At 58.8% G+C, this 23,989-nt stretch overlaps 1 protein-coding gene across 11 annotated transcripts in view; it reads right to left on the bottom strand.

The window, feature by feature from the left end:
* The window catches only part of Kcnq1 (potassium voltage-gated channel subfamily Q member 1), a 293,896-nt gene that overhangs the window by 38,546 nt on the left and 231,361 nt on the right, over positions 1-23,989 (bottom strand). For 2 of the 11 annotated variants that reach the window (XM_078045362.1, XM_078045367.1), the window contains exon 16: positions 18,997-22,823. The exons of 8 other annotated variants lie outside the window; for them this stretch is intronic. In XM_078045362.1, the coding sequence (XP_077901488.1) occupies positions 22,722-22,823 (102 nt within the window). In that variant the 3' untranslated portion in view covers positions 18,997-22,721. Of the gene's footprint in view, positions 1-18,996; positions 22,824-23,989 lie in introns of those variants that run through there. One more of the 11 variants, XR_013437356.1, reaches the window with a different exon arrangement.

Raw genomic sequence — 23,989 nt, 5'->3', positions numbered from 1 at the left:
GTGAAAGAGTCAGAGAGCAAGAACACGAACAACCCAGGGTGCTGAGAAAATGCTACAGAACTCCAAAGAGAAAGCCAGGGATACACTTCCAGAAAACAGGAAAGTCGAGGAGCATCTTCAGTTTGACCAGAAAAATTCATAGAAAGAGGTAACAGCAGTGACGATGAATGAAGTGATCAGAAATAATAAAAGGAACTTTCTGGAGCTCAGGGAGCCAAGTCTCCACAGGGCTCACCAAGGGCCCAGCACAGTCAATGATCTGAGTCCCCCCGGGGAAAAGCTTTGCCGGGGACTTCATAACCCTGAGGCTGCAATGGAGACACTAAACACTTCAGGTGTAAAAGAAAAGAAAGGAAAGGCCATGGGCCAAGGTAGGAAGCACAGCTCTTAATAGCAAGACTGGGTGCTACGGGACCATGGGAAAAGGTCTCGAAAATCCTAAAGGAAAATCTTTTTCAACTTAAAATTTTATACCCGGTGAAACTATCCATAGGGCATCGTGGCTGAAGGCAGATAATTAAGAAGAAGGCAGGAGATCCAGGACACAGATCCAACCAACCTAGGAGAGCCATAAAAGAAAGTTCCAGCATGGGGCTAGCTGGAGGTCTCCAGAGGTAAAAACCTGGATTAGAGCCAGAGAAGGGAGGGCTCCCGGGGGACACGGCCAGGACAAAGGGGGTTTGAGAGACGGACGAGCCTGGAAACCTGGGCACTGCAGATGATAAAGTCAGGTGACAAGAGGGGACATGGACAGCAGGGTGAAGAGCAAGAAGCGCAGGACCCTTTAGAATCTGTCACTTGAGGGAAAAATCCATCCAGTTATGACCTCAGGCAGAATGAAAATGAAGACCTTCTGAGGAAGAGGCAGCTGTCATCTGCAGATGATGGTGAGCCCGACTCCACCTTTGCAAAGATCCAAGAAGGACAGGTGGTGGGAAGCAGGGCCTCAGAACTGCATGCCAATGTCACGGATCTCCACCAAAGTCACGAAGGAACACGCACCGGGAGACGGCCGGGCAGGGCCACCGCAGCGCTTGGTCCCGCAGAAGGCTTAGACGCAAAGCCCAGGGAACACACCTTCCCACACTTAATATTCCCCCCAACCCCCCAGCGACTTTTAGAAACGCACTTCTCTTTGGGTGAAGTTTATCTGAATTCAAGAATTTATGCTCTTTCAGTTTTTATTTTGTTCAGAAAACTGAATGGTTCAAAACCCACAGACATCCTATGATATTGACCACAGCTTCTGATGGGATGCTTGTCTCTTCACCCATCTGCCTGTCCCACAGGCTGTGAGTCTACCCACCCGCTGTCTGTCCGACCACTCCTTTCTCCACCTCTTGCTGTCTCCATGCTTTCCACACCTCCTCCTTCCATCTCTCCATCCTCCATCAGTCTCTCTGATACTTTATTCACCAATCCCTCCACACACACGGCCAGTTGTCCATCAGTCCATCTGTCCACACGCCCTCCGCCTGTCCTTCCACCCACCCCCAAGCCTGCACACGTCCATCTTTCCCTCCGTCAGCTGCCCTCTCTCCAGGTACCCTTATTCTGTGCAACATGTGGAGAGACGTCTGGAACGTGGTCCTCGCGCTGAGCATGGGTCTTCCCGGGGTAATAAGGGTACACTTGGGAAGAGGAGGGGGTCGTGGAATGTTGTGCTTTTCATTTTGGACCTTTCTTGTATGATTAGAATTTTCTGGAAATTCAAATCGATTTAAGATCCATGTCTTTCTGTCTCTCTCCATTAAGAAAAATCATGTGTGCCTGTGGAGGGGACGGTCCTCTCTTCTCAGTCGGGCTCTGCTGAGGCCTATTAATAGCACTCTGCTGGCTATTCTCAGATACCCCTCCCTCGGAGGTCTCCCCTGACCACCCGGCTCCTCTCGGGCACAGTGGCCTGCTCTGTTCCTGGTTATGACCCTGCTCTGTAATTATGTGGTGTACCTTACACCAGGGGCTTCTCTGAAAGGCCTGCAACCTGGTCCTCGCGGGTACACCTCCAGCACCACGCGCTGCCTGAGACGTGGGCGGCTTGGATGGGGCTGCGGAAGGGATGGTGGGCGGGTCAGCCCCAGGGAGATGGCCTCGGGTCTCGATGTAGCCATGGGCAGTGGGCAGGAGGACAAGGCGCTAGCGGTGCCCATAGTGGTACCCGTGGGGGGGCATGGGCTTCCCCTTGCCCTGTGTTGGGCGCCAGGGAGGGCTGCGGGTTACGCCGGCCACATGCCCAGAAGGGGTGTTCCTGGCTCCTTGTTACAGATGTGGACATCGAGGCTCCCGGGGGCTGCAGGGGGTGCCACCCTGCCCCTCTCTGCCCAAACCCTGCTCCTGCCACTGCTGGGGGCTGCCAGAGGGAAGGGGCAAGGTGGGGCCTCGAGATGGGGACTAGGTCTGGGGCCAGGTGTCCCGGGGCCAGGTGACAGCAGGGAGGTTAAGGCCTCTCTGTTTGGGCGGACAGCATGAGTGGTTGCCAGGTGGACAGAGTGAAGGGAGGCCCCTGAGATCAGGGCAGGGGACAAAGAGGGGGTGAGGGGAGGGCAGGAGGGGTGCACGCCCAGGGCACCCTGCCCAGCTTCCTGCAGTTCACCTGGCTCTCTACTCTACGTGGACCCGGGCTGCTGACCGTGGGTGACATGCCGTCTGTCTGTCCTGGCCCCACCGTTCTGAGTGAGATGCCTCATGATCATGCCTGGCCCCTTCTCCATGCAGCAAGACCTGCCCCCTGGACAGGCCCTGGGCAGGGCCACTCTGAGTGGCCTTCTCTGCTCAGGACCTGAGGATAGCAGAGAAAAGCCAGCAAGGTCGTGGGGGCGGAGTGGGCGGCCACAGGGAGAAGGGGCCCCTGTGGCCTGTCTGTCCCCAGGTGGGGCACTTCTTAGCAGGAGGGGCCACGTGTGGGTTCCAGGGCCAGGAGACGGGGGTGCGGGGCGGGGAGCGGCAGGAGGTTGAGGCAGAGGGAAGAGGGGGAGGGGGCTCCAGGGGGCTGTAGTGGGAGGAAGGGGAGGAGGAGGGCCAGGGCCAGAGCGGGGGCTGGCCAGGGCTGGGGAGGGCCGAGGGCGCTCCTGGCCGTGCCCACTGCCACCCGGGGCCCCTGGCTGTGTGCTGTGCACGTGGGTCCCGGGGCAGCCCTGCCCGGGGCGCGGTGGGCCGACGGGCGCGGGGCGAGGGGAGCCGGCCCGCGGGAGTGTTCCGAGGAGAGATTTGTTAGTGAGACAAAAGCATACTTTTCCAGGCAGGACTGTTTGTACAGTGACTTCATGACATCGCCTTGGCCTGGCGCCCGGAGTGGGGCGGCCGAGGAGGCCCTGCGAGGCCCAGCCCGGACAGCATGGACCCGCTGGCTGGCTGGCCGGCCCCTCCCGTCCTTATCTGGTCCTGGACATCAAAGTGGGGGCTTTTCACTAGTGAATTAAACAGCACACAGACGGCGCGGGGCGGAAGACCCCAGGCCAATTAGCCCTGAGTGGGGTGGGGGCCACTTTCTAAGGAGTCGCTGTAGCTTGTCCAACGCGGGGGGATATTTTGCCCAAAGCTCATTATAATAATGAACCTGCATTTCTTTCCTCAAGAGAATAATTAGCAGACTTCCAAATGGGTCAAAGCGGCAATTTAAAAACTGCCCCCTAATTGTCCCATTTACTTCATTCTGTGACAGGGAACCTCGGTGCCTTTGGGAGGAGCGGGGGCTCCATGCTGTGACGGCAGGGCGGGCGGGCGGGCGGGCGGGAGCTGGGGCTTGCAGGGTCTGGGGGCCCTGCCTGGCCCTGCAGTGCTGCAGAGGCCCCGTCCCTCCCGCCCATCTCCAGTGGTGGACTCCTCTGAGGGAGGCGTGGCGGGCCTCTGAGAGGCACAGGCCAGTACCCAGGCTGGGCACGGACTGCTGGGGCCTGGTGGGTCAGCGCTGGGCCTGCTGTGGACAGGGAGAACCCCTACTTGTGACCCTGGCCAGTGTGCTCATGGCAGAGACCCGGAGCCCGGCATTTCCTCTGAGGGACAGGAGGGTGCCAGAGCAGGGGGCTGGGAAGCTGGGAATCAGAGGGTGAGGTCAGGGAGGGCCTATCCCGGCCGGGTGGGGGTCACACCGAAAGCCCTGCTACTCTGGTGGCTCTGAGTACACAGACACAGCCCAGCTGTCCAGGGGGCAGAGCCCAAATGTCTGGCCACTTGGCCCAGCCAGTGAGGGACAGGTAGGCCTGGGAGTCGTCCCCTTCCCATGTGGCTGTCCTCACAGACAGTAGGCCTCGCCCTGCACAGAGGCCTGACGTGGCCTGGGCAGCCCCGGGGACAGAGGTCAGTTCCGGGGCGGTGGAGCCAGCGGAGTCAAGTCCTGTGCAGGGGCCCCTCCAAGCCCTCCCTTCATTGTTTAGTCCAGTCATAGAGTCAGATCACAAAAGGAACAGGTTGGGGATAGGAAAAGCCTGTCTGAGAGACACCTCTTGCCCACCCCAGGAGACCAGCAGTCTGGCACACCTTCCGCAAGGTGACCTCCGGTGCGCCCGCTGGCCCGACACGGCCTGCCTCCGTGACCTGGCACCCTGGCATCTCCCCAGGTCACTGATGCGTCCCGATGCGCCCAGCCACCGTGGCTCTGGTCTGTCTGTGATGCTCTCTGTGGACGGGCCGTGGCAGCGGCGCCTGCGCGTGACTCTGTGGCTGCTCTGACTTGTTCCTCAGGGGCAGAGGCCTGTCGGCACGGCCCTGGGTGCGGTTCTCCCAGCGCCCTGGGGACAGGGAGCTGGCCTTGGCCTTGCCAGCACAGCACGCTGCACATCCAGGTCCCAGAGCGGCTCTCCGATGCGCCCTCAGCTCGTGGGCGTGGGCCTCTGTGGAGGACGGGAGGAGGCTCTGCAGGCCTCATGGGTCACATGGTCCCTGTCCAGCCTCAGGGGCAGTCCTGATAAACCCACGAAACTCTGGAAACGCCAGTTAAATGCCCTGAACACACCCCAGGGAAGCGGGTTGCTCCCCACGGCCGTCCCGGGCAGTGGGAGGGCAGGGGCCGCCCTCACCCACCAGTGCTCATAGAGAGCCGTGAAGGACTGCCCGGGGGACGGTCCGACTCCCAGATCTGGAGGACGGTTCCTGGTGAATGTGGGCCACTGCTGGGTCCTTGCAAAGCCGAGTTGGAGCGAGTGGGGAAAGCGGACTCCACAGCGGTGGGCACAGCTGGAGACCCTGTGTTCCCGAGTGGGCGTGGCTCTGCTCTAATAAAACTTTATCACACAGGCAGGTAGCAGCCGCAGCGGGCCGTGGTCCACCCCTGTGCTCTAGACGGGGAGGGGCACCGAAGCTTTCCAGATTTGTCGTGAACTCTTTTCTAGTTTGCCCCCAGTCCTCCGGCTCGGTTGCCTCTGGAGTCTTTACGTACTAAGAATGGCCCCTGTCCACGCTGGCTGCAGTCCTCCCGACTCGCCGTCCAGTGCAGCCTGGGACGGGCAGGGAGGAACCTCGTGGGGCAGCCCTGGCTCCTCGTGGGCTGGGGCTGGGCCTGTGAACTCACCCGTCTTGTTCAGAGACAAAAGCCCTCGCTTGCTGCTCTCAGTCTCCAAGTCCGGCTCAGTTGACCCTCTGAGGCCAGAGGTTGTGCCCATCTGCGGTCCCAGATCATCCGTGCTGGAGCCGAGATCCTGACAGCCATCAGGCTAGCTGCAGGTTGCCACGGGCCTGCCCACCCCAAGCAGGACCCGAGACGGCTGGTCGTGGGGACGGTGCTGAGGGAGACACGGCTGGGGAGGCGCCTTCCTGTGTGGGGCGCAATGCGGGCGGACACACACCCTCCTCGGGGCCTTTCCTCAGTCCAACCCGACCAGAGCTGGTGGACTTCAGCCGGGCAGGATGGCTCCAGAGCTCGCAGGGCAATGTCCAAGGGGGAGAGTAGCCGGACATTTCGGGAGGAAAACCATGATCATAAGGAGGGGTGGTCCCTTGACCGGTCCCCTCGGTACGTGGCCAGTCCCTGTCATCGATGCTTCTGCACCTCTTGGAGCAGCAGGAAGCCATGTGCCCCGTGTCCCACATCCAGGAGTGCCGGAAACACGTGATCTACGCCACTGTGGTCCCTTCTTGTGTCTGAGGACACTGAGGTCCTGGCCACTGTCACACAACTGGGGCTTGTCCCCAGGGCCAACTGACCTCACCTGACCAGGGGGAGGCCACACCCAGCAGGGCCACACGACTCTCTGGGGAGAAGCAAGGAGGAGCCTCGATGGCAGCCGACGTGGGTGCACAGGTGGAAGGCTATCGCGTGAGGATGGCCGTGCCTTGGTTTCCCTCTGTGCCGTGACGACGGGGGAGACCCTCGCCCGCTGAGACGCCTCAGGTGTGTGCAGGGCAGGAGGTGGCTCCGGCATGGGTGAGCGTCCATTATTCTTGTCCCTGGGATCTCCATTGCCCCAGGATCTTCTTACTGGCCTCTGGCCACACCGTGGACATCAGCAGCCTCCAGCATCACTGTTTAGGATGCCGAAGGCACACCAGGTTCTTCCCTGCCCAGGGCACACTGGCTCCTGCTGTGGGTCCAACGTCCTTCCCTTTGACCTTCAGGTTTCCGAGACCCTGCTCTGTCCTGGACTGTGATCCCATTAACAAGGGCTTGGCCTGAGCTGAGTGGGGCCAACCAGGTGGTGGGACAGTGGCCAGAGTGGGTGCCCTGAGTACCCCATGCACATAGGAGTTGACCCAGGGTCACAGGGGCAGCAGGTGGGAGCTGATGGGCCCCAGCAGGAGGAGAGGCCAGGAGAGGGGCAGGCAGCTGGCTGAGAGGTTCGGGAGAGAAGGGCCCCTAGAGCTCTGGGCAAGTCTGGGCAGGTGGCAGCCCCGGGCCTTCAGGGGGCAGGCTGGGGCGGGCAGGCTGGGGCAGGCGGCGGGAAGGGGGCCAGGAGAGGGGCTGCAGAGAGCGCGGGCCCAGGCCGTGCCCCGGGTTCTGGGGGCGCCTCCGAAGCCCCACCCTCTGCAGCTCCTGCTCTGCCACACGACGGGGTGCTCCCGAGCTCCTGTACAGAGGTGTGTCCTCTGGGAAGGTCTCCCTGAGGGACACGGTGGGTGGATGGGCTTCCCCAGGGGCAGGGAGGCCCTGTTAGGTGGCCACAGAGAGCTCGCCAGCTGGCCATGGAGGAGTTGAAGGTGGGTGAGTGGATAGGCAGCATCATGTAGGACTTTGGGATGGCCTCGGCGCCCCATGGGCAGCTGTTCTGGCCTATCTGGTCCTCATTTCTCTTTCAAAATGGGGTCATCCCGGTGGACACACGTTGATAAGCAGGCATGGGGCCCTTGAAGCTCAGGACGTCGGCAGTAGACGTAGGCCCATCTCCAGGGCCTCCGTGTAGCCTGCCAAGTCAGCTGGCCTCTGCCTGGCCATCTTTTGTGAACGAGACTCGTTTCCACTCTACGAATGACACAGAGATTCCTCTTTGTCCCTGACTCTGATGGAACTTGTGCTCTTGAGGAGACTGTGGGAGGTCTTGTCGCCGAGGGGTGGACCAGGGAGAGCCTGCAGCAGCTGGACCTCGGACCCTCAGTCCTGGGTGCACGGGGCCCTGTAAGTGTGCCCTGTGGTGGTTTCAGTCATAACACACACACACACACACTCACACACAACCATACCAGTTAAACATTCTGTTCACCCCTGCTCGGAGAGTGGACTGCATTACTACAGTGACTTGCTGGCCCTCCAGGAGGGTGGACACTCCCCTCCCTCTAGGAGGGCGCGCCCCTGCCCTGGAGGTGTGCCCCTGCCTGCCCCACTCACTGGCTCACTTGGACAGGCTGCTTCCTTCCTGCTCCAGGCTGATGCCTGCCCCAGGCCTTGGCTCCGTGGCTATCCCTGCCTGGACCCTTCTCCTTGGTTCTCCCCCAGGTGTCCTGCAGGGTTCTCCTCGAATGCCCCTCCATGGGCTCCTGCACGTGGGAACCCTCTTCCCTCATGGCTCTCCTCTTCCCCACCCTGTCCCCAGCCCCTCTGCCCCGTCCCCTGATCCAAATTAGGCCCCCACACACCCACAAATCAACCGAGCCCCGCACCACAGAGGCGAGAGTTCAAACAACGCCACCAATTTATAAACCATTTTCTCCGCAGCGATTAGGTTACACTTCCCCCAATCGCTGCTTCATTTTCTTGTCAAAAATACACGGTTTCCACATTTGTCTCGCACAGGGTAATTAATTTCCAGACCATAAGTAAGAACTTAATTTGATACCTGCAAGGATTATAAACCATTTCAAGCTGTTGTTTACATGAAATCAAGAAAGATTCATTCTGTTTGCAATTATGTTAATGAGGACATAGAGTGGGCACTTTTTCTATTCAGGGAACTCAGCATAATCTCGCCTTTGCCCGTGAATGAGTAGAAAGGCCTCGGCTGCCGCAAACCTCCGTGGCTATTTTTAAGGTGACCTGGCGAGGGGCCCACGGATGGCTGAGCACCCCAAGGAAGGCGTTTGTGGGAACGCTCAGACGGTCGTGGGAGGGTGATTCTGGACCCCAGGCCGGGCAGCGAGCTGGGTCTGCGGTGGGACACTCAGCTCCTCCGCCTCCCTCCTGATGCTGAGCCGGGCAGGGCTGCAGGAGGGCTGGGGTGCCCACAGGCTGGGCCCAGACGGTTAGGTGGCAGGTCTGGAGGGAGCAGCTGGCAAAGACTGTGCCCGCTGGCCTGGGCTGCAGGTGGGGACGGGGATAGGAGCCTGATCTTGGGGCAGAGGGAACCCTAACCCTAGGCCCGGCCTTGTCCAGTCGTAGCACGGAGGGCTGTGCACATGGACCCCATGGGGCAGGAAGGCCACACCTGGGCTACCAGGGCTGCTTCTGCCCACCACGGCACCCGGTGGGTTGCCCATGACCCTGAGCCACTTGGGCTGTGCAGGTTGACCAGGTGATACACACAGGGCGTCCAGAGGAGAGGTGTACCCTCTGCCTGGGGCCCCGGCTAGCTTCTCAGGATGGGACGCCGCCGGCTGCTGCTGTCCCTGCAGCCCGTGGAAGGAAGGCCTCCTGGGAGGAGGACTCAGTACAGGCAGAGGCCTAGGGAGAAGGTCCTGTGGGCACCGGAGGTGAGCCAGGGGCCAGGCCTGGAGGAAGGGGAGCTGGGCAAGGCTGAAGGCAGGGGCTGCCCCCGCCCAGAGAAGTCGAGGCACCTCCAACACCCAAGGAGGCAGCTAGCGGCCAGGGAAGCACTCTCGGCTCCAGAGTGAAGCTGGTGGTGGTGGGTGCGGCCGGCGGCCAGGGCCGGGGTCTTGGCCTGTGCAGGCAGGTGCTGGGGAGGGCTGGGGGTCTGGAAGGCAGGATGTCCCTGGGCCTGTACCTGAACAGCGCAGGCGCCCCGGGAAACGGTGTGTAGCCTGCTGGCTGGCCTCCCGCCTCCCAGCCTCCTGGGCCCGGTGGGGCCTGCAGGAGAAAGAGGGCTCTTTCATGGTGTGACCCGCCGTGGTGTGCAGGCACGTCGTGGCCCGTCCCTGGCTGGCTGCTGCTGGAGAGGTGGGGGCTGGGGCTGGGGCCGGTGCCCCCTGGGGGCCTCCAGCTCGGTGGGTCCTCTTCCTCACAGGGTCCCCTGCTGGTGCCCCTCCAAGTCAGCCTAAAGCCGCCGCCTGAAGCGGCTGCCGGCTGAGCCCTCATAAATCCTGAGATGCTGGAGACAGCCCAGGTGAGGCTGTGAACAATGCCCCATTGTGGCCCCGTGGGGACATTCTGCCACCACTTGCCACCAGCCCCTGCGCTGTAAAATCTCTCCCCACGGATCCAATTTCGCTGCTCTGGCCCTTGGGGGGTTAGACCCGGGACAGGCGCAGTCTCCCTGGACACAGAAGCCATTTACGGCGGGATAAAGGCGGCCTTTATTGGCACCGAGGGCCGACGTTCCCTGCCCCATCGTTTTGTCACCCGTCACATCTGTCAGGTGGTGCGGGCGGGTCGCACGGCAGTGGGGGCTGTGTGGGGGCAAGGACAGGCCCGGGGCCACGGCGGCAGGGAGGAACAGCGGGGCTGCACTTCCTGAGGAGCTGGGTCCCTGGGCCTTCAGCCGGCGCCCCACTATCTCAGGGGTGCAGCTCTCAGGCGGGCGCACAGGGCCCCCAGAGCCAGCAGGGAGGAGCGCAGACCCAGACCTGCGGGGGGCACGTCCCTCCCTCAGGACAGGGTTTGTGGGAGCCAGAGGGAATCAAGGGCTCTCCCCGGCTGGTCCAGAGGCCTGGCCAGGAGTTGGAGGCCTGGCCTGGCCTGAAGGCAGAGAGGAGCTGGGAAGGCCCCGGGGGGCCTAGAGGGGACTCTCCATGCCTTGTCCAGGGTCCCCACCTGGCCTCATCTGGAGAGGACTAGTTGGTTGTCTTGAGGGTGCCAGGCCTGAGCTCCACTCAGACTTCTCAGGTCATGGCCACCATGGGCAGCATCATGGCAGGCCCCTGCTGCGGCTCCTCCCGGCAGTGGCAGGACCTCAGGGGTACCCTGGGCTGTCGGCCAGTGTTTAGCAAGTGTGCCTGTGTTTTAATGCACGCCGAGAAGGGACGCGCCCTGGCTAAGCCGACGGTCTTATGGATGTCACTCTCAGGGTGAGGTTGTTGCAGAACAAGCATTAGGTGTACAAAGGTGAGGGGCACGGAGAAGAACGTCATGTCAGAAGCATGACAGGAGCTCGCGGTGTGCAAAAACACAAAGGAGCCCACGTGACTGGGCAGGAGCGGGGACGGCAGCAGGCTGCTCCCACGGGCCTCGCCCGGGATAGTCGTCTCCCCCTCCCTCGGGAGGTGCCCGCCCATGGAGGGCGCTGGAGGGGGGCCAGGGCCCGAGGGCTGGAGCTCTGCACCGACTGGGGAAGCACTTCCAGGCCCAGCAGCAGGGAGGACTAGGCGGGTCCTGTGGCTGGGTGGGTCCCTGCAGCATGGGACACGGAAAGCAGTAGAATCAGGGCCCGGCTGCCTTCTGGGGACCCCCATCAGAGCTGGAGAGCCTGGGGGTGGCCGGGTGGTGGGATCAGGAAGCCCGCACCTGCCCGGGGCCTGCTTTTCCCACCCTCGCTGGTTACCGGGTGCCCGACTGAGGACCGCCTGGTCCAGGCAGGTTGGGATGGGGAGCTTCGGTTTCAGTACAAGAAGGACCCTGAGTGTGACACCCTGGGTGGCCTCTCCAGGAAGCCGTGTGGGCCCCCAGGTGCAGGCACAGGGTGGTAGGGCCTGTTCTGTGACCACTGGACTCCAGAGGCCTGCCTATCTCGTCCCACTGCACCCAAAGGCAGGGAGCGCGTCGGGAAACAGGGGGGTCGGCCAGGGAGAGTGGCTGGTCTTGGGGCGCCTCGCACCAGGAAGGGTCGGAACTGTCCCAGCCTGGGGTCCGGTGGGCAGCCTGTCTCCTCCCCAGGGCTTTGGTAGAGGGTAGGGCTGGGCCACCCTGCCCAGCTGAGGCCCTCTGTGCCTGCCCCGACTCTGTTCCTACCGGGACGAGAGGGGGCTCGGGGCCAGGAGTGGGGGTAGCAGCAGAACTGTGAGCGGGCTCCGGAGATGGGCTGGGGCAGACTCAGTTTCCCTCCTGCTGCCTGGCCAGGGGACGGGGGCCTGTAGCTGTCACCGCCCATCCTCCTGTGTCTCCACCCTCCTCACCCGGAAGCTCCCGGCGAGCCCCACGGGTGGAGTCAGACCCGTGACACCCCAGCCTCAATCCACAGGCCCTGCCATCTCGGGACTCCTGGTGGAGCTCAGGCTGGGGACACCAGCCTGAGTCACCGACTCCACGTCACCTCCAGCTACTGGCTCCCCTCTCTGGATCACAGAGGCCTGGTCCCCCTGCCCCTCTTGCTGGGGCTCTCCTGTGTTCCCATCTCTGCTCCCTGGTGGCCCTTGAGTGCAGCAAGCCACATGGGCGTCCCTTCAGAGGTGCAAGGTCCTGCTCAACCCCTCAGTGTCCCGGGGGCCCGCAGACCGAGGCTTTCCCCAGCCGGTCCAAGGTGCCACCGGGTCCCTGGTGGCTCCCGGAGCTCCCCCTCCCCCCTCTCCTCCTGCAGAGCCACGCCTTCCCGACTCCCTGCTGGCCGGCCTGAACCCTGCTCCTGGGCTCAGTTGTGCCCACTCTGGCAGCCTCAGATGGAGGTGGCCCTGGGCGAGGCCCCCTCCCAGGTCGCTTCCGCTGGCTCCGTCCTGCTGGCCCCGACTCCTGACCTGCTGAGTGGGGAAGCCCTGCTGCTCCCACTTTTTCCTTCTCGCTGGGAATATGTAATTACAGGTCACTGTGGGCACCCTCCTGCTGCTGGCCCGGGCTTCAGGGCAGGACCAGCCTGTTCTGCCCACGGGGGCAGCCCTGGGCAGGGAGCTGTGCCAGTAGCACGAGACGGCCACCTCACTGATGGCGGTGGCCAGAGGCTCCTTTCCGTCCTCCTGAGCCTCTGCTCCAGGCTTCAGCTCCCTGCCCAGGCCAGAGGCCTTGTTTGGAGGACACTTGGGTTTAGAGGAGGCCCCTTCCTGTGATGGACAGTGCGTCTCCACTGTGGCTACGGGATGCTGTGCTCCGCGAGCCAGGGGAATATTCCAGGCCCTGCTGGCTGGGCACTCCTGGGTGGGCCTCCCGGGCGCCCCCAGGCCTGGGGCCCTCACCACCCAGGTGTGCAGGACTGAGAGGGCCAGGTGACATGGGCCAGGCCTGCACACTCTCCTCAGAAGCCCCACCCGCTGAGTGGGTGCCTGTGGTCTGGAGGGGCGTCCACACTGCTAGATACAGCGTCCTGCGCGGGCGGCAGGCAGCCGGCCACCTCACTGCCCACACAGACAGCTCTTTATATGTGAGACCTGACCTATGGCTCCCGGCCGGTGGGGAACAGAGGGGGCGCTGTGCACACTGACCAACCTGTGTCCCTGGCGGGGCGACCGCAGGCGGGGGCAGGGAGGGATGTGGCGGTGCGCACTGGCCCCTGGGTTCCCGACGTCACATTCCCCAGAGGCTGATCCGCAACATACCAGAACCACCCTGCTGGGAACGTGAGCGGGGCCACAGCTCTTCGTGTCCCCGAAGTCCAGCACCCCAGCCCTTTGGTGCCCAGCCCACCTCCCTGTCCACCCCACCTCGGGGGCGCTGGTCTCCTGCTGTGGCTGGGACATGCCGGCACTCAGCGCCTCTCTGCCCATGGTGCCCTCTGAGCAGAATGCTGGATTCTGAGGGACGGGCACCCCAGCCCCCGGAGCCCTTCTGGCGCACGGACCCCCCCATCTCTTTAAAGGCCGGGACTCAGAGGGAGGAAGAGGCCCCTGGTCCATGTTGGTGCCTTCTGCCTCCCTGCGAGCATGGCCACTGTGATGGGGCCTGTGGATCAGGCATTTTCTGGGTGTGGGCATGGCCATGCCCCCGACCCTCCTCACCAGACCCAACGCAGGCTGCTCTGTCACAGAAGAAGATCTGCAGGTCAGAGGACCTGAGCTTGAAGAGGCTCCAGAGGAGCAGCCTCTACCTCATGCTGTGGCCTTTTTCAAACCTGGGGTGGGGGGTGGGCCACCCCTACTCTGGGGCAGCACAGCTGCCCCTCAAGGCCACCGAGCACAGGAGGGGGTGGAAGGCCACAGGCAGGCAGGGGGTGGAGGAGGGGCCCCTGAGGGAGGCATGAATGGATGGGCCTGGCGCGGGCGGGAGGCGGCGGCTGAGGGACGGGTGGGGAGGGAGCAGGCTGCCAACCCAAACAGCCCCGCGCCTCAGCCCTGTGTTCAATCCACAAAAGTTTCCATCCGCCTCTGGAGCACAGAGCCCGGCAACGTAAACAGCCGCCGCGGCTCCCGCTCTCGGCTCTCAGCCCCAGGAGCAGCGCCGCCATTTTGTGGCTGCCCGGTCCAGGCCGAGGAGGCCCACACCTGCGGAGGCCCAGGCCGTGGGGTGGAGGAGTGCCTGCTGGATGTGGCTTCATGGCGGGGACCTGCTGGCTGCCACCTGCCGCCCGTCCTCGTCCTGGGGCCCAGAACCCAGAGCCGGGCAGGCCCCACCCAGACGTCACCGGGCCCTGTCCCCCCAGGGCTCGGCAGAGTCAGGCCGCACGTGCTCCCTGCCGCCTCCTCCCTGCCTTTTTGGCGTGGTTTCTGGAGCCGGCACGGTCAGGGCCGGGGCCAGGACTGGCCGCTCCTGTCCAGGCTGGTCTCTCCCTAGGCGGGAAGGGTGGCTCTGGGTTGGGACATCTATTTTTGGTGGTGACCAAACCACTGTTTAATATGCAGAACTGGATGGGGGGGGGAGGCAGGCTGTGCCTTGACCAACAGGGTGGCAATTTTAAAAGGGGCCATTTTGACCAAGATGCATGTCCCCTGAGGTTGGCCCAGGCAGTCAGGCAGGCTGGCCGCATGGACGGACGGCGCTCACGCCGCCCTCACCCCAGGCCCTGCCGATGGCCTGCCCAGGGCCTCCCAGCAGATGCTGCTGATCACAGAGGAGCGGGCAGCGCTCTGGCCCTGGTTCGCGGCTGCCCGCCCAGACACACAGCCTCTGTCTGCGGCCCCCGCCCGCGGCTCGGGAGTCCCACCCACAGGAGTCCGCAAGGGCTCCAGCTACATTTTTCAAAAATGTAAATTTCCTCTCTGGCCAATATCTGAGGCCTATAAATAGAGTCACTGAGGAGAGCCTGGCTGGGGGTGTGTCCCCCATGCCTTGGAAGAGAATCACCCCAAGAAAGAGGAGAGGCAGAGGAGCCACTGAGACTTGAAAGGTCTGAGGCCACCATGCAGCTGGAGAAACTGAGGCTCAGACCTGGGAGGCATGCCCAGGGCAGGGTCGGGGCCCAGTGTGGCCCCTCCTGCCTGTTGGCTGCCCATCCTCACGTTCACTCTCTCAGTTCCCTGTCAGCTACCCAGGCCTCCAGGCTCAGAAACGCACATACTGTCCAGGCCACAGGGCCTTTGCATGTGAGGGTCCTCTGGCCTGGCTAGAGATCCAGGCACTGATCCTTCAACAGGGCTGGGTATTGTAGTGTCCGTGTCATGCCCTCCATTGGGCACTGCTGTGCGGAGCCCACAGGATCCACCTGAGTCTCTTGGCTGGCATGGGGGCAGGGCTTAGGCCTTAGCACAGGCTCCAAAGGCATGAGGGAAGGCCCGGGTTGGTCTCTGTGAAGCAGGCAGGGGCATAAGGAGTCCAGGAGTGCATGATTGTGTGTGCACACCCAGCACCCAGTGTGGACAGGGCACACCTGGGCAAGCCCAAGGGGAGCCATGAAGACAAGGGCGACTTCCATAGGCTCAGAGTCTTCCTGAGATGGTGGCCACAGGAGGGATCCTGGTCCTTCTCCCAACAGGACTGGCCCAGGCAGGGCACCACGGGGCAGGACTGCCCCAGTGTGGTGCAGAGCTCTGTCCCCTGTGTGGAGCCAGAGTGATACTGACACCAGGGGCCAGCAAGCAGAGGGCATTGCAGACAGGCCAGCAGGGCCAGAGGGAGAGAATGGCCTTGGTTCCTCCGCCGGCCGATAGCCCTCCTGCCCGGGGCCTCCTGGGGACGGTCGGGATGGCCACCACTGCCCAGCTCAAGGGTCATTTCAGCACAGCAGAGGAGCCTGGGGTCAGGGGCAGGACCTCCACCAGGTCCTGTGGCAGGACTGGGGTCTGCAGGCCGTGGGCAGGGCCAGGTCAGGCTCACCGACAGCACTGGCCCAACACAATGGTGGGCCTGGACACAGCTGTGGACCCTGAGCTGCTCCTGTAGGAGCAGGCGCGAGGGCAGGTGGAGGAGGGGCAAGGCGTTCCCAAGACCCGTTGCCACATGCTGATGTGACCCTGCCACCTGCAACCCAGATCCTCTTAAGCGCCCACATTGTAAGATGTGTGTGGGGGGTCTGACTTGGCCCAGCTCCGCATGAGGGCCGTCCAGCCTCACCTGTAACTCACGTCAAGAACTAGTGGCCCCAAGATGGCGGGCGGGAGGTGGGAACGGCCGGGCCCTGCCACCAGGCTGGCTCAGCCTGGGGCTCGAGACCTGGCTGGGCCAGGGGCCCCATGTATGTAGGAACCCCGTGCCTTCGACAAGAGCTCTGCTCAGGACGTCAGAACACACAGGCCCAAGGACAGGCTGCTGGCGCGTGTCCGGACTCTGACCCCCAGAGGCAGGACACTCCTCTCCTCCTCCCTCTAGGCTCACAGTGTCCGGCTGGACCATCCTCCCTGCCTGGATGGAGGGGAAGGCTGAGGCCAGCAGGGACAGGGCTGGGAAGGGGCTGCTGAGGTGGGTGGGCAGGATCACCTAGCGTCAGGGTGAGCAGGTCTCTGGAGCCCGTGCCCAAATGTGAGCACCAGGTGGACAGAATGACATCCTTGTTTCCTAATCCCATGGGGTGGCTGGGAAATGCCTGGCTGGCCAGGGCTACATGTCCCCAACCCCTAGGGGTGGGCATGAGGGTCACTTCCGGGCTGGGGAGTTAAGGGTTGGGCTGCACTTTAGGTTTGGGAGAGCCTCACAGGGTGTCAGGACAGGGACAGTTCTGGGGAGGGAGAGCTCAGAGGCCCAGGGGCCCAAGGCAGGGGCCGAGCTCCTTAGGCACCTCTCTGCTGGCCAGGGGACACCTGGAGACAGGCCACGCACTATCGGCCACACCCCTGTCTCAGGCAAGACCAGGGTCCCGGGGCTTCAGAGCTGTGCCTGGCCGGGGCCGGGGCGGCCACTGGCTCTCTGGTCCCCAGCTCAGCTGGAGGCCATGTCGCTTCATGGAAACCACAGCTTTGCTTCTTGCTCAGTGTCACGGAGGGGCCTCCCTGCGGGACGGTCCCCGTGTCCCCTGGCTGGTGCTGTGTATCAAGGCCCCGACGTGCCATGGCGGGGGGAGCCTGGTGAGTCAACGCTTCCCTTACCCACAAGCAAGAGGCCTCCAGCTTCTCGTGGCCACAGTGAGCTGGGCACCAGGTCCTGCATCACTGGCGTGTGACCAGTGACCCCAGTGTTTTCCTGGACATGGGATTGAGGGGCACAGAGATTTTCAATTATCTAGAGGCTCCTCTCCAGAACCTGGGCCCTCCCGTGACTCCCGACCCCCCAGGCAGATACACAAAGGTCTAGTCCCGCGTGGCCACCCACCAGGGCCCTGGTCCCCTTCAGCAGGACTTCCCTGAGCGTCCCTGGCCACGGGCAGTGATAGCACCGTCCACCTCGGCTGGTTGGCTGAAGTGGGGCATCTCCTAGACCCCCCAGGGGCCCTGAGGGTGGCCTGGAGGTGGGGTGGCGGGGGCTGGGAGGCTGCAGGGCCTGGCTGCCCAGTCCCAGGCAGCCACAGAAGGGCTCTGGCCTCAGGCTCCCTTCGAGGGCAGCAGAGGGACTCCCCTGTGGACACACCCACACCCGCCCAGGAATGGGGTGGCAGTGCTCAGCGTCAAACGAGGCTTTCATTATAGGTTTATCTTTGAAACCCTAGACAAAACAGGGCTTGTGTGGTTTGACTGAAGGGCCGGCACCTCGGGACTCCGCCATCCACTAAGACAGCTCCTCAGGAAAGAGAAAATACACTAACCTTAAAATAACCAGTTCCCAGAATAGCAGACTAATACGCTCCTAAAGGGAGCCCTTTGATCAGGCGGAGCCCACGCCCCCGCTATTGACGGCCGTGTCACTCAGAGCAGCCCAGGGCAGGGAGAGAAGGGGTGGGGGAGAGGAAAGTGGGGAGCGGGGACCCTGGGGCGGGGGGCTCTTGTGCTTTCTGATGCAACCAGCCCTGGGGTGGGGAGGGGCTCAATGGTGGCCCTGGCTGGCTGGGCAGTGGAGCCTCTGGGTGTCACCTTCCAAGGGGAAGGCAGAGGCAGAGGGGACAGAGAAGTCACCCACAGAATCCCAGGCTGGCGGAGGGGGAGGTCGGGGAACCCAGGCAGGTCTGCGAGGACGTGGCCCCCTGGGGAAGGAGGGTGCTGGGTCCCACATCCTGCCCAGGGCCCCATCTGCATGCCCTGCTCCTCCTGGGACACTCCTCCCTGGCTCCGGGCCTGGCGGGGGCCACAGAATGTGGCCGTTGAGACTGGAGAACTGAACTCCAATGATTCAATTTTACTAAACTTAAATACGCATCCTTGATTGAGTTATTGGAAGACTTTAAAAGTATGTTTGGAATGACAGGCATGAGAGTCTCCCTGTTCCTCTGTAAACTCTATGAAATCTAAATACAGACCAAGCAGTTCTCATGAAGACCCGGCGTCTGACTCGAGATGTGCTGTTAAGTGCACGGTTACACTGGCCTGGGAGCCCAGTGTGAAGACGAGAGAGTCTAACTACGCCAACGGCTTTCCATTTTGACATGATGATAGTTTGGATCTATTGGATTAAAAAAAATGTATTATTGCAATTTTAACTTCACCCGATTTTTTAAAAAAATTAAATAATTAGAGTAAAACCAACAAGTCCATCCTGGCCGGCAGCATCCATGAGCTGCCCAGGAATTAGGGGAGGCTGACGGCTGAGAACTCAGTGGACGTGCAGCCACAGAGCACAGAGGGGCCTGAGTCACTGAGAAGCTGAGCTGGGCTTCGGGGTCTCCCGGGGACGGACGGCTGGGTTTGACGCCTCAGATCTCCGAGAAGATGGAAGGAAATCCCACCCACTGATCCCAGCAAGGGAACTGGGTGGCCCTGGGAAGTCACAGGCACGGGCTGTTGGGGAGGCTCAGACCCCCATGACCTTCCTGATCCGCGAAGCTTGGAGCTGGAAGGGCACCCAGGTGTGTGGTGACGGAAGCGGCAGGTGTGAGTCCTCTCTGAGACCCCTGACTGCACAGCAGGCCTCAGAAATTCCCACAGATCAATTTTAAAATCCAGGAGTTTACATTTTTAGAAAAGCCAAGAAAACAAAACACTAGGAATAAGAATCAGAAGGAAAAAGACAAACAGATAGAGATGTGTAAAGACTGTGGATTCCGGAGTCAAGAGAAAACGAAATCTAGAACATCCACATTTAAAACACTTTGAGTGACTTAAAGCAATTTGAATTCACAAGTGAAGAGGAAGATGCGATAAAATGACCTCCTGGGTGTGAGCGAGAAGGCAACAGGACTCTTAGGAATAAAAGAAGGGACATTGAGATGCCATTGGACCGGTTTAATGGTAGATTAGACACAGCTGAAGACGCGAGCCGTGATTGGAAGATGGGTCATCTTGCACATTTCCAGAAGGGCTGGGGACAGACGGGGCACTTGCCTGGCACGTGGGAAGTCCTCGGCCCCATCCCCAGCCCTGCAAGAGGAGTCAGAACGACTCTGCAGAACACAGCGCAGGTGTCCAAAGGGATCAACGAAGAACAAGAGGTCCAGAGACGAGAGGGGCGTGGTCTTCCCCGCGTCTAATGAAAGTTCCAGAAGGAGGTAAAGAGGCTGACGTGAAATCCGGAGACCTTGACTGGGAACAACTCAGAGCTGACGTAAGGGATCGCCCCATGGGTGGAGGCGCCTCATGAGCGCGGATGAACAGCTCTTCCTGTGCCACCCCCACCCTCAATCCCTGGTGGGAACTGAACAGTGCTGGGGTCAAAGAGAAAATCCCAAGGGTGGCATTTCCTTCCAATTAATGAAAATGTGCCTTCATCTTTTTAATTTTTTTCTTTTTCAACAGTAACAAAGGAAGCCAAAGGACAACTCAATAAAATTTCCGGTTGTGGGGGAGGCAGGTACTGGGAATTGAACTCAGGGGCACTCGACCACTGAGCCCCATCCCCAGCCCTATTTTGTATTTTATTTAGAGACAGGGTCTCACTGGGTTGCTCAGTGCCTCACCTTGCTGGGGCTGGCTGTGAACTCATGATCCTCCTGCCTCGGCCTCCCGAGATTCTGGGATCACAGGTAAGCACCACTGTGCCCGGCTCAATAACGTTTTTGATGTTGTAGATAATCCTGTGACGTTGGGCCTAGATTTTATAACTGGTGGAAATATTTTTTTTTAAGAAAGACAGTCAAATGGTCATTTTTAAACAAATAAAATCGGGGAAATTGTGATTTTCACTGAAGGAAATTCTAATGAATACATCAAGCAGCAAAAAAAGGGATCCCAGACGTAAGGACTGAGGGAGAAGTGGGAGGACAAACAATAAAGGAGCCAATAAAAGGCCAGAAAGAGGGAAAAAATAGACATTAAAAACTTAGTAGAAATGGAAAACACAAAGTGTCCTGCTAGGGATTCACCAAATACAATAGAAACAATATTAAATGTGGCTGCATGAAATGATCATTAGAGCTCAGTCAGATACACACACTCACACACACATATATGTTTGCAAGGGACACAGCTGGTATATGTCGTTACAGAATTAAAAAGGAGAGCTTTTAAAAATCGGATCCCAAAGTCAGAAAATTTTATTTTTTAAGAACCAAGAAAATAAAACTCCAGACCAGTATCCTTTCTGCATCTAGATATAAACATTCTTAACAACTATCAGCCAACTGAATCTTACAATATGTTAGAATATCACACGCTGGGAATGAGCAATGTGCAGTTGGTTTTGAACCCCAAAGTCCGCCACGTTATTACGCCATGTAATAGATAACGGTCAAAACCATGTGCGCACTTCACTAGATGCAGAAAGGGCACTTGAGGAAAATTCAACATTCATTTATGAGCTAGATGAGGTGGTGCACCCCTGTTATTCCCGTGACTTGGGAGGCCAGCCAGGAGGACTGCTAGTTCAAGGCCAGCCTTGCAACTAGTGAAACCCTGTATCAAAATAAAACAATTGAAAGCGAATGGCGGGGCTGGGGCTGGGGCTCAGTGGTAGAGCACTCGCCTAGCACGTGTGAGGCCCTGGGTTCAATCCTCAGTGCCACATAAAGACAAATAAATAATATAAAGGTATTGTGTCCAAGTACAACTAAAAAATAGATATTAAAAAAAAAAGAAGGAGGATGTGGTTCAGTGGTAGAGTGCTCATATAGCACAAGCAAGGCCTTGGGTTTAATCCCTTGTACTGGCATAGAAAAATTATAATAAGCCTTCTTAATGAGCTAGGGGTATACCCTCAACCAGTGAAAAGCATCTGTGGAAAACCTATGGCTAATGTCATACCTCATGGAGATGACAGCACGCTTTTATCACCAGATGGCCACGTCCATTCCACACATGACGGGAAGGGATCAACAACAAAGCTACCAAGACGAATAACAGCAAGTATACAAGAGGAATGTAAAATCAGCTGTACGCATATATCTTAGTAACAAACAATTCAAAAGTGAAGTTAAGAAAACAATTCTCTTGATAGTAGCATGACCAGCAAAATTCTAGGACTCAATTTAGTAAAAGAAATGCAAAATTTATACTTCAAAAACTAATAAAACATCACTGAAAGAAATTAAAGTACATCAAATACATGGAGAATATAGGAATATACCATGTTCATGGATTATCAGTCTTACTTTTGTTAAGATGTGAATTTTCTCCAAAAGGATCTAAAAATTCAGTGCAACACTTATTGAAAACCCAGCAGGCTCTTTTATTTTATTGGTAAAAATCAGCTTGATCCTAGAATTTATATGAAAATTTATAGGTTTCCGAATGGGTTAAAAACTGTGAAAAAAGAATGAAATTAGGAGCTCTATATTACTTGATTTCAAAACTTACTGTAAGTCTCTAATAATCAAAACAGTACAGTGTGGGTTTGAGGACAGGCACATAGACCAACAGAACAGAATGGCAAATCGACAAGTAAACCCAGACATTTTGGGGCAATTAATTTTTCATGAAAATTTGGTGGAGGAAAAAATGTCTATATGTATGTATATATATATTTTGGATGCATGGTGCTAAGCAGCTGAATGTGTCCATAAGTTAAAAAAAAATAAAACAAAAACTAAAACTAAATCACTTAGACTTTGCCTCATACCACGCCCCCCAATTATCTCCAAATAAACTCAGACCTAAATGTAAAAGCTAATTCAACACAATTTCTAGAAGAAAACATAGGAGAAAAAGTGTTCCTGTGCTTGGATTAGGCAAAGAGGTCTTGGAACATTGAAAGTATGAGCCACACAAGAAAAGACAAATTGGACTTCATTAAAATGAAGAAGTTGTGTGATTTAAAAGACACCATTCAGAAAATGAAAAGACAGCCGCGGAGTAGGAGGGACAGTTTGCAAGTCAGACGTCTGATAAAGGATTTGTATCCAGAACATAGAAAAAAACACTTGCAACTCGATAATACAACAGACTACTTAATTAGCAAATGGGAAGGAGAGTTGGATAAACATTTCACTAAAGACGGCCATGAATGGCTAATAAGCACATGAAAAGTTGCTCAACATCATTAGTCATTAGGGAAATGCAAATCAGACCCACAATGAGATGCCATTACATCCACACTCAAAGGGCTCCGGCAGGAAAGGCTGGCCATACCGCTCAGCACGTTGGAGGCCGGAGAGAACGGGGACCTTTACCCGTGACTGGTGGGAAAGCAAAATCCAAGAAAGGCTTTGGAGGACAGTGTAGAAGTTTCTTGGAAAGCTACCCCGTCTGCACGGTGACGATAGATCAAGGCCCACAGACTCCCCAGTGAGGGCAGAGAAGTGCGAGCCAGGGGCTGTGAACACCACCGTGCGGTGACTCCAGCAGACATGTTCCCTGCAAGCACGGGGGGCGTGTTTCAAAAACTGACCCCATATTTTGCCATAACTCGCGTGTTAAAACCTGGCAAGGGACTGTCATTGTCCCTGGCACAGAGTGGTTTGCTGAGGATGCTTTATACAAACTCCACGGAGAAAACCTCTTGTCTGAAGAACGAGATGAGGAAAACACACAAGTGGGTGGAAATTAAGACTAAATGCCATTTATCAGAACTCGGAGATGCGGTTGGAGTGATGTTCAGTGGAAAACTTTATGGCCTTCGATGCTATAAATAGCCCTGATGCTGTTGCCTTATATATCTCAGAAATCTGGAAAAAGTCAGACAAGGAACGGGATTACTGAAAACTGATAGGATTCGTAAAGCCAACGATTTGGTGAAAATACTAATTAAATGGGCAAATACCTAGCAGGCTGGATGACTGGGGGCAAGAACAGAGGCACACATTCGTGACACTGGGAGTATAAAAGGAGACCCGAGGCTGGAGTCGGTGGGACAGGAAATACCAGCGCCTCCGAAAACCAAGTCAAAGCGCACAGATTCCCGGGGACCAGAAAAAAGTAGCAAATCTGAAGTCCCCAACCCTTAGCCATCAGATCAGTCCTCAGGAAGGGCCTCACCCAGCGCTTGGGGTGGCCTAGGTGGCCTTGGGCACAGTGTTCTAGCGCAGGGAAAACGCAGAGCGGCTGTGAGCTCACATCACACAAAGCCAGGGCTGGGGAGGGCCCCGACAGGGCCACGCCTGGAATCAGCCCCCCAGAGAGGTTCACAGGGCTTCCCAACCAACTCCAGCCGGTGTGTCTCGGCAGTGAGAGATCCTACAGAGGGGGTCTGGGGAGGCCAGGGTCTGCAGTGAGAAGCTGATAAAAATCCAACCAGGGCAGACCAAGGCCTGGCCGGGCAGGGCGGGGGCTGGAGAGCAGCGTGGAGATGGCCCTAGGGGACATGGGGAACCCCGGGACCGCGACGCCTCAGACCCGGCCTGTAGGCTCTGGACAGGGGCCTGGTGGCAGCCCCTAGGACAGAGACCACCTCGTGGGCGCACAGCTCAGCAGAGGGCCGGTGGTGGGGCGCCCAGCCTGGAGGACCCTTGATCAGCAGCCCTCATGCTGCCCACCAGGCCCTTCCCCTGACCAGCACCAGAGCCCAGATGGGCCGCCTGCTCCTCACCCCACCCCGGCCCTCGGCCTTGGGTTAGAGGGACCCCTGCATCTACCAAAGCCCTGTTTTCTCTCTCTTGATCTCACCTGTCCCTGACCCCTGTCGGTGGCCTCCTGGGGACCTGTTTTTTACCTAACTAAATTAACCTACTCAAGAGGACTTATCTGGGCAAACATGAGCCCTCCAAAGTACAGAAGACTGTGGGGGAGGAATTTGTTCCCACGCCGGCTCAAGCCTCTTGCTCCTGGGAAGGGAGGCTAGCGGGAGCAGACCTGGTGTGGGGAGGTTTCTGTGCTGGGGGGGGACTGTGAGGAG

Source organism: Ictidomys tridecemlineatus, chromosome 4 (genome assembly GCF_052094955.1).
Source record: "Ictidomys tridecemlineatus isolate mIctTri1 chromosome 4, mIctTri1.hap1, whole genome shotgun sequence".
Lineage (NCBI taxonomy): Eukaryota > Metazoa > Chordata > Mammalia > Rodentia > Sciuridae > Ictidomys > Ictidomys tridecemlineatus.
This window is presented reverse-complemented; position numbering and strand designations above follow the sequence as displayed.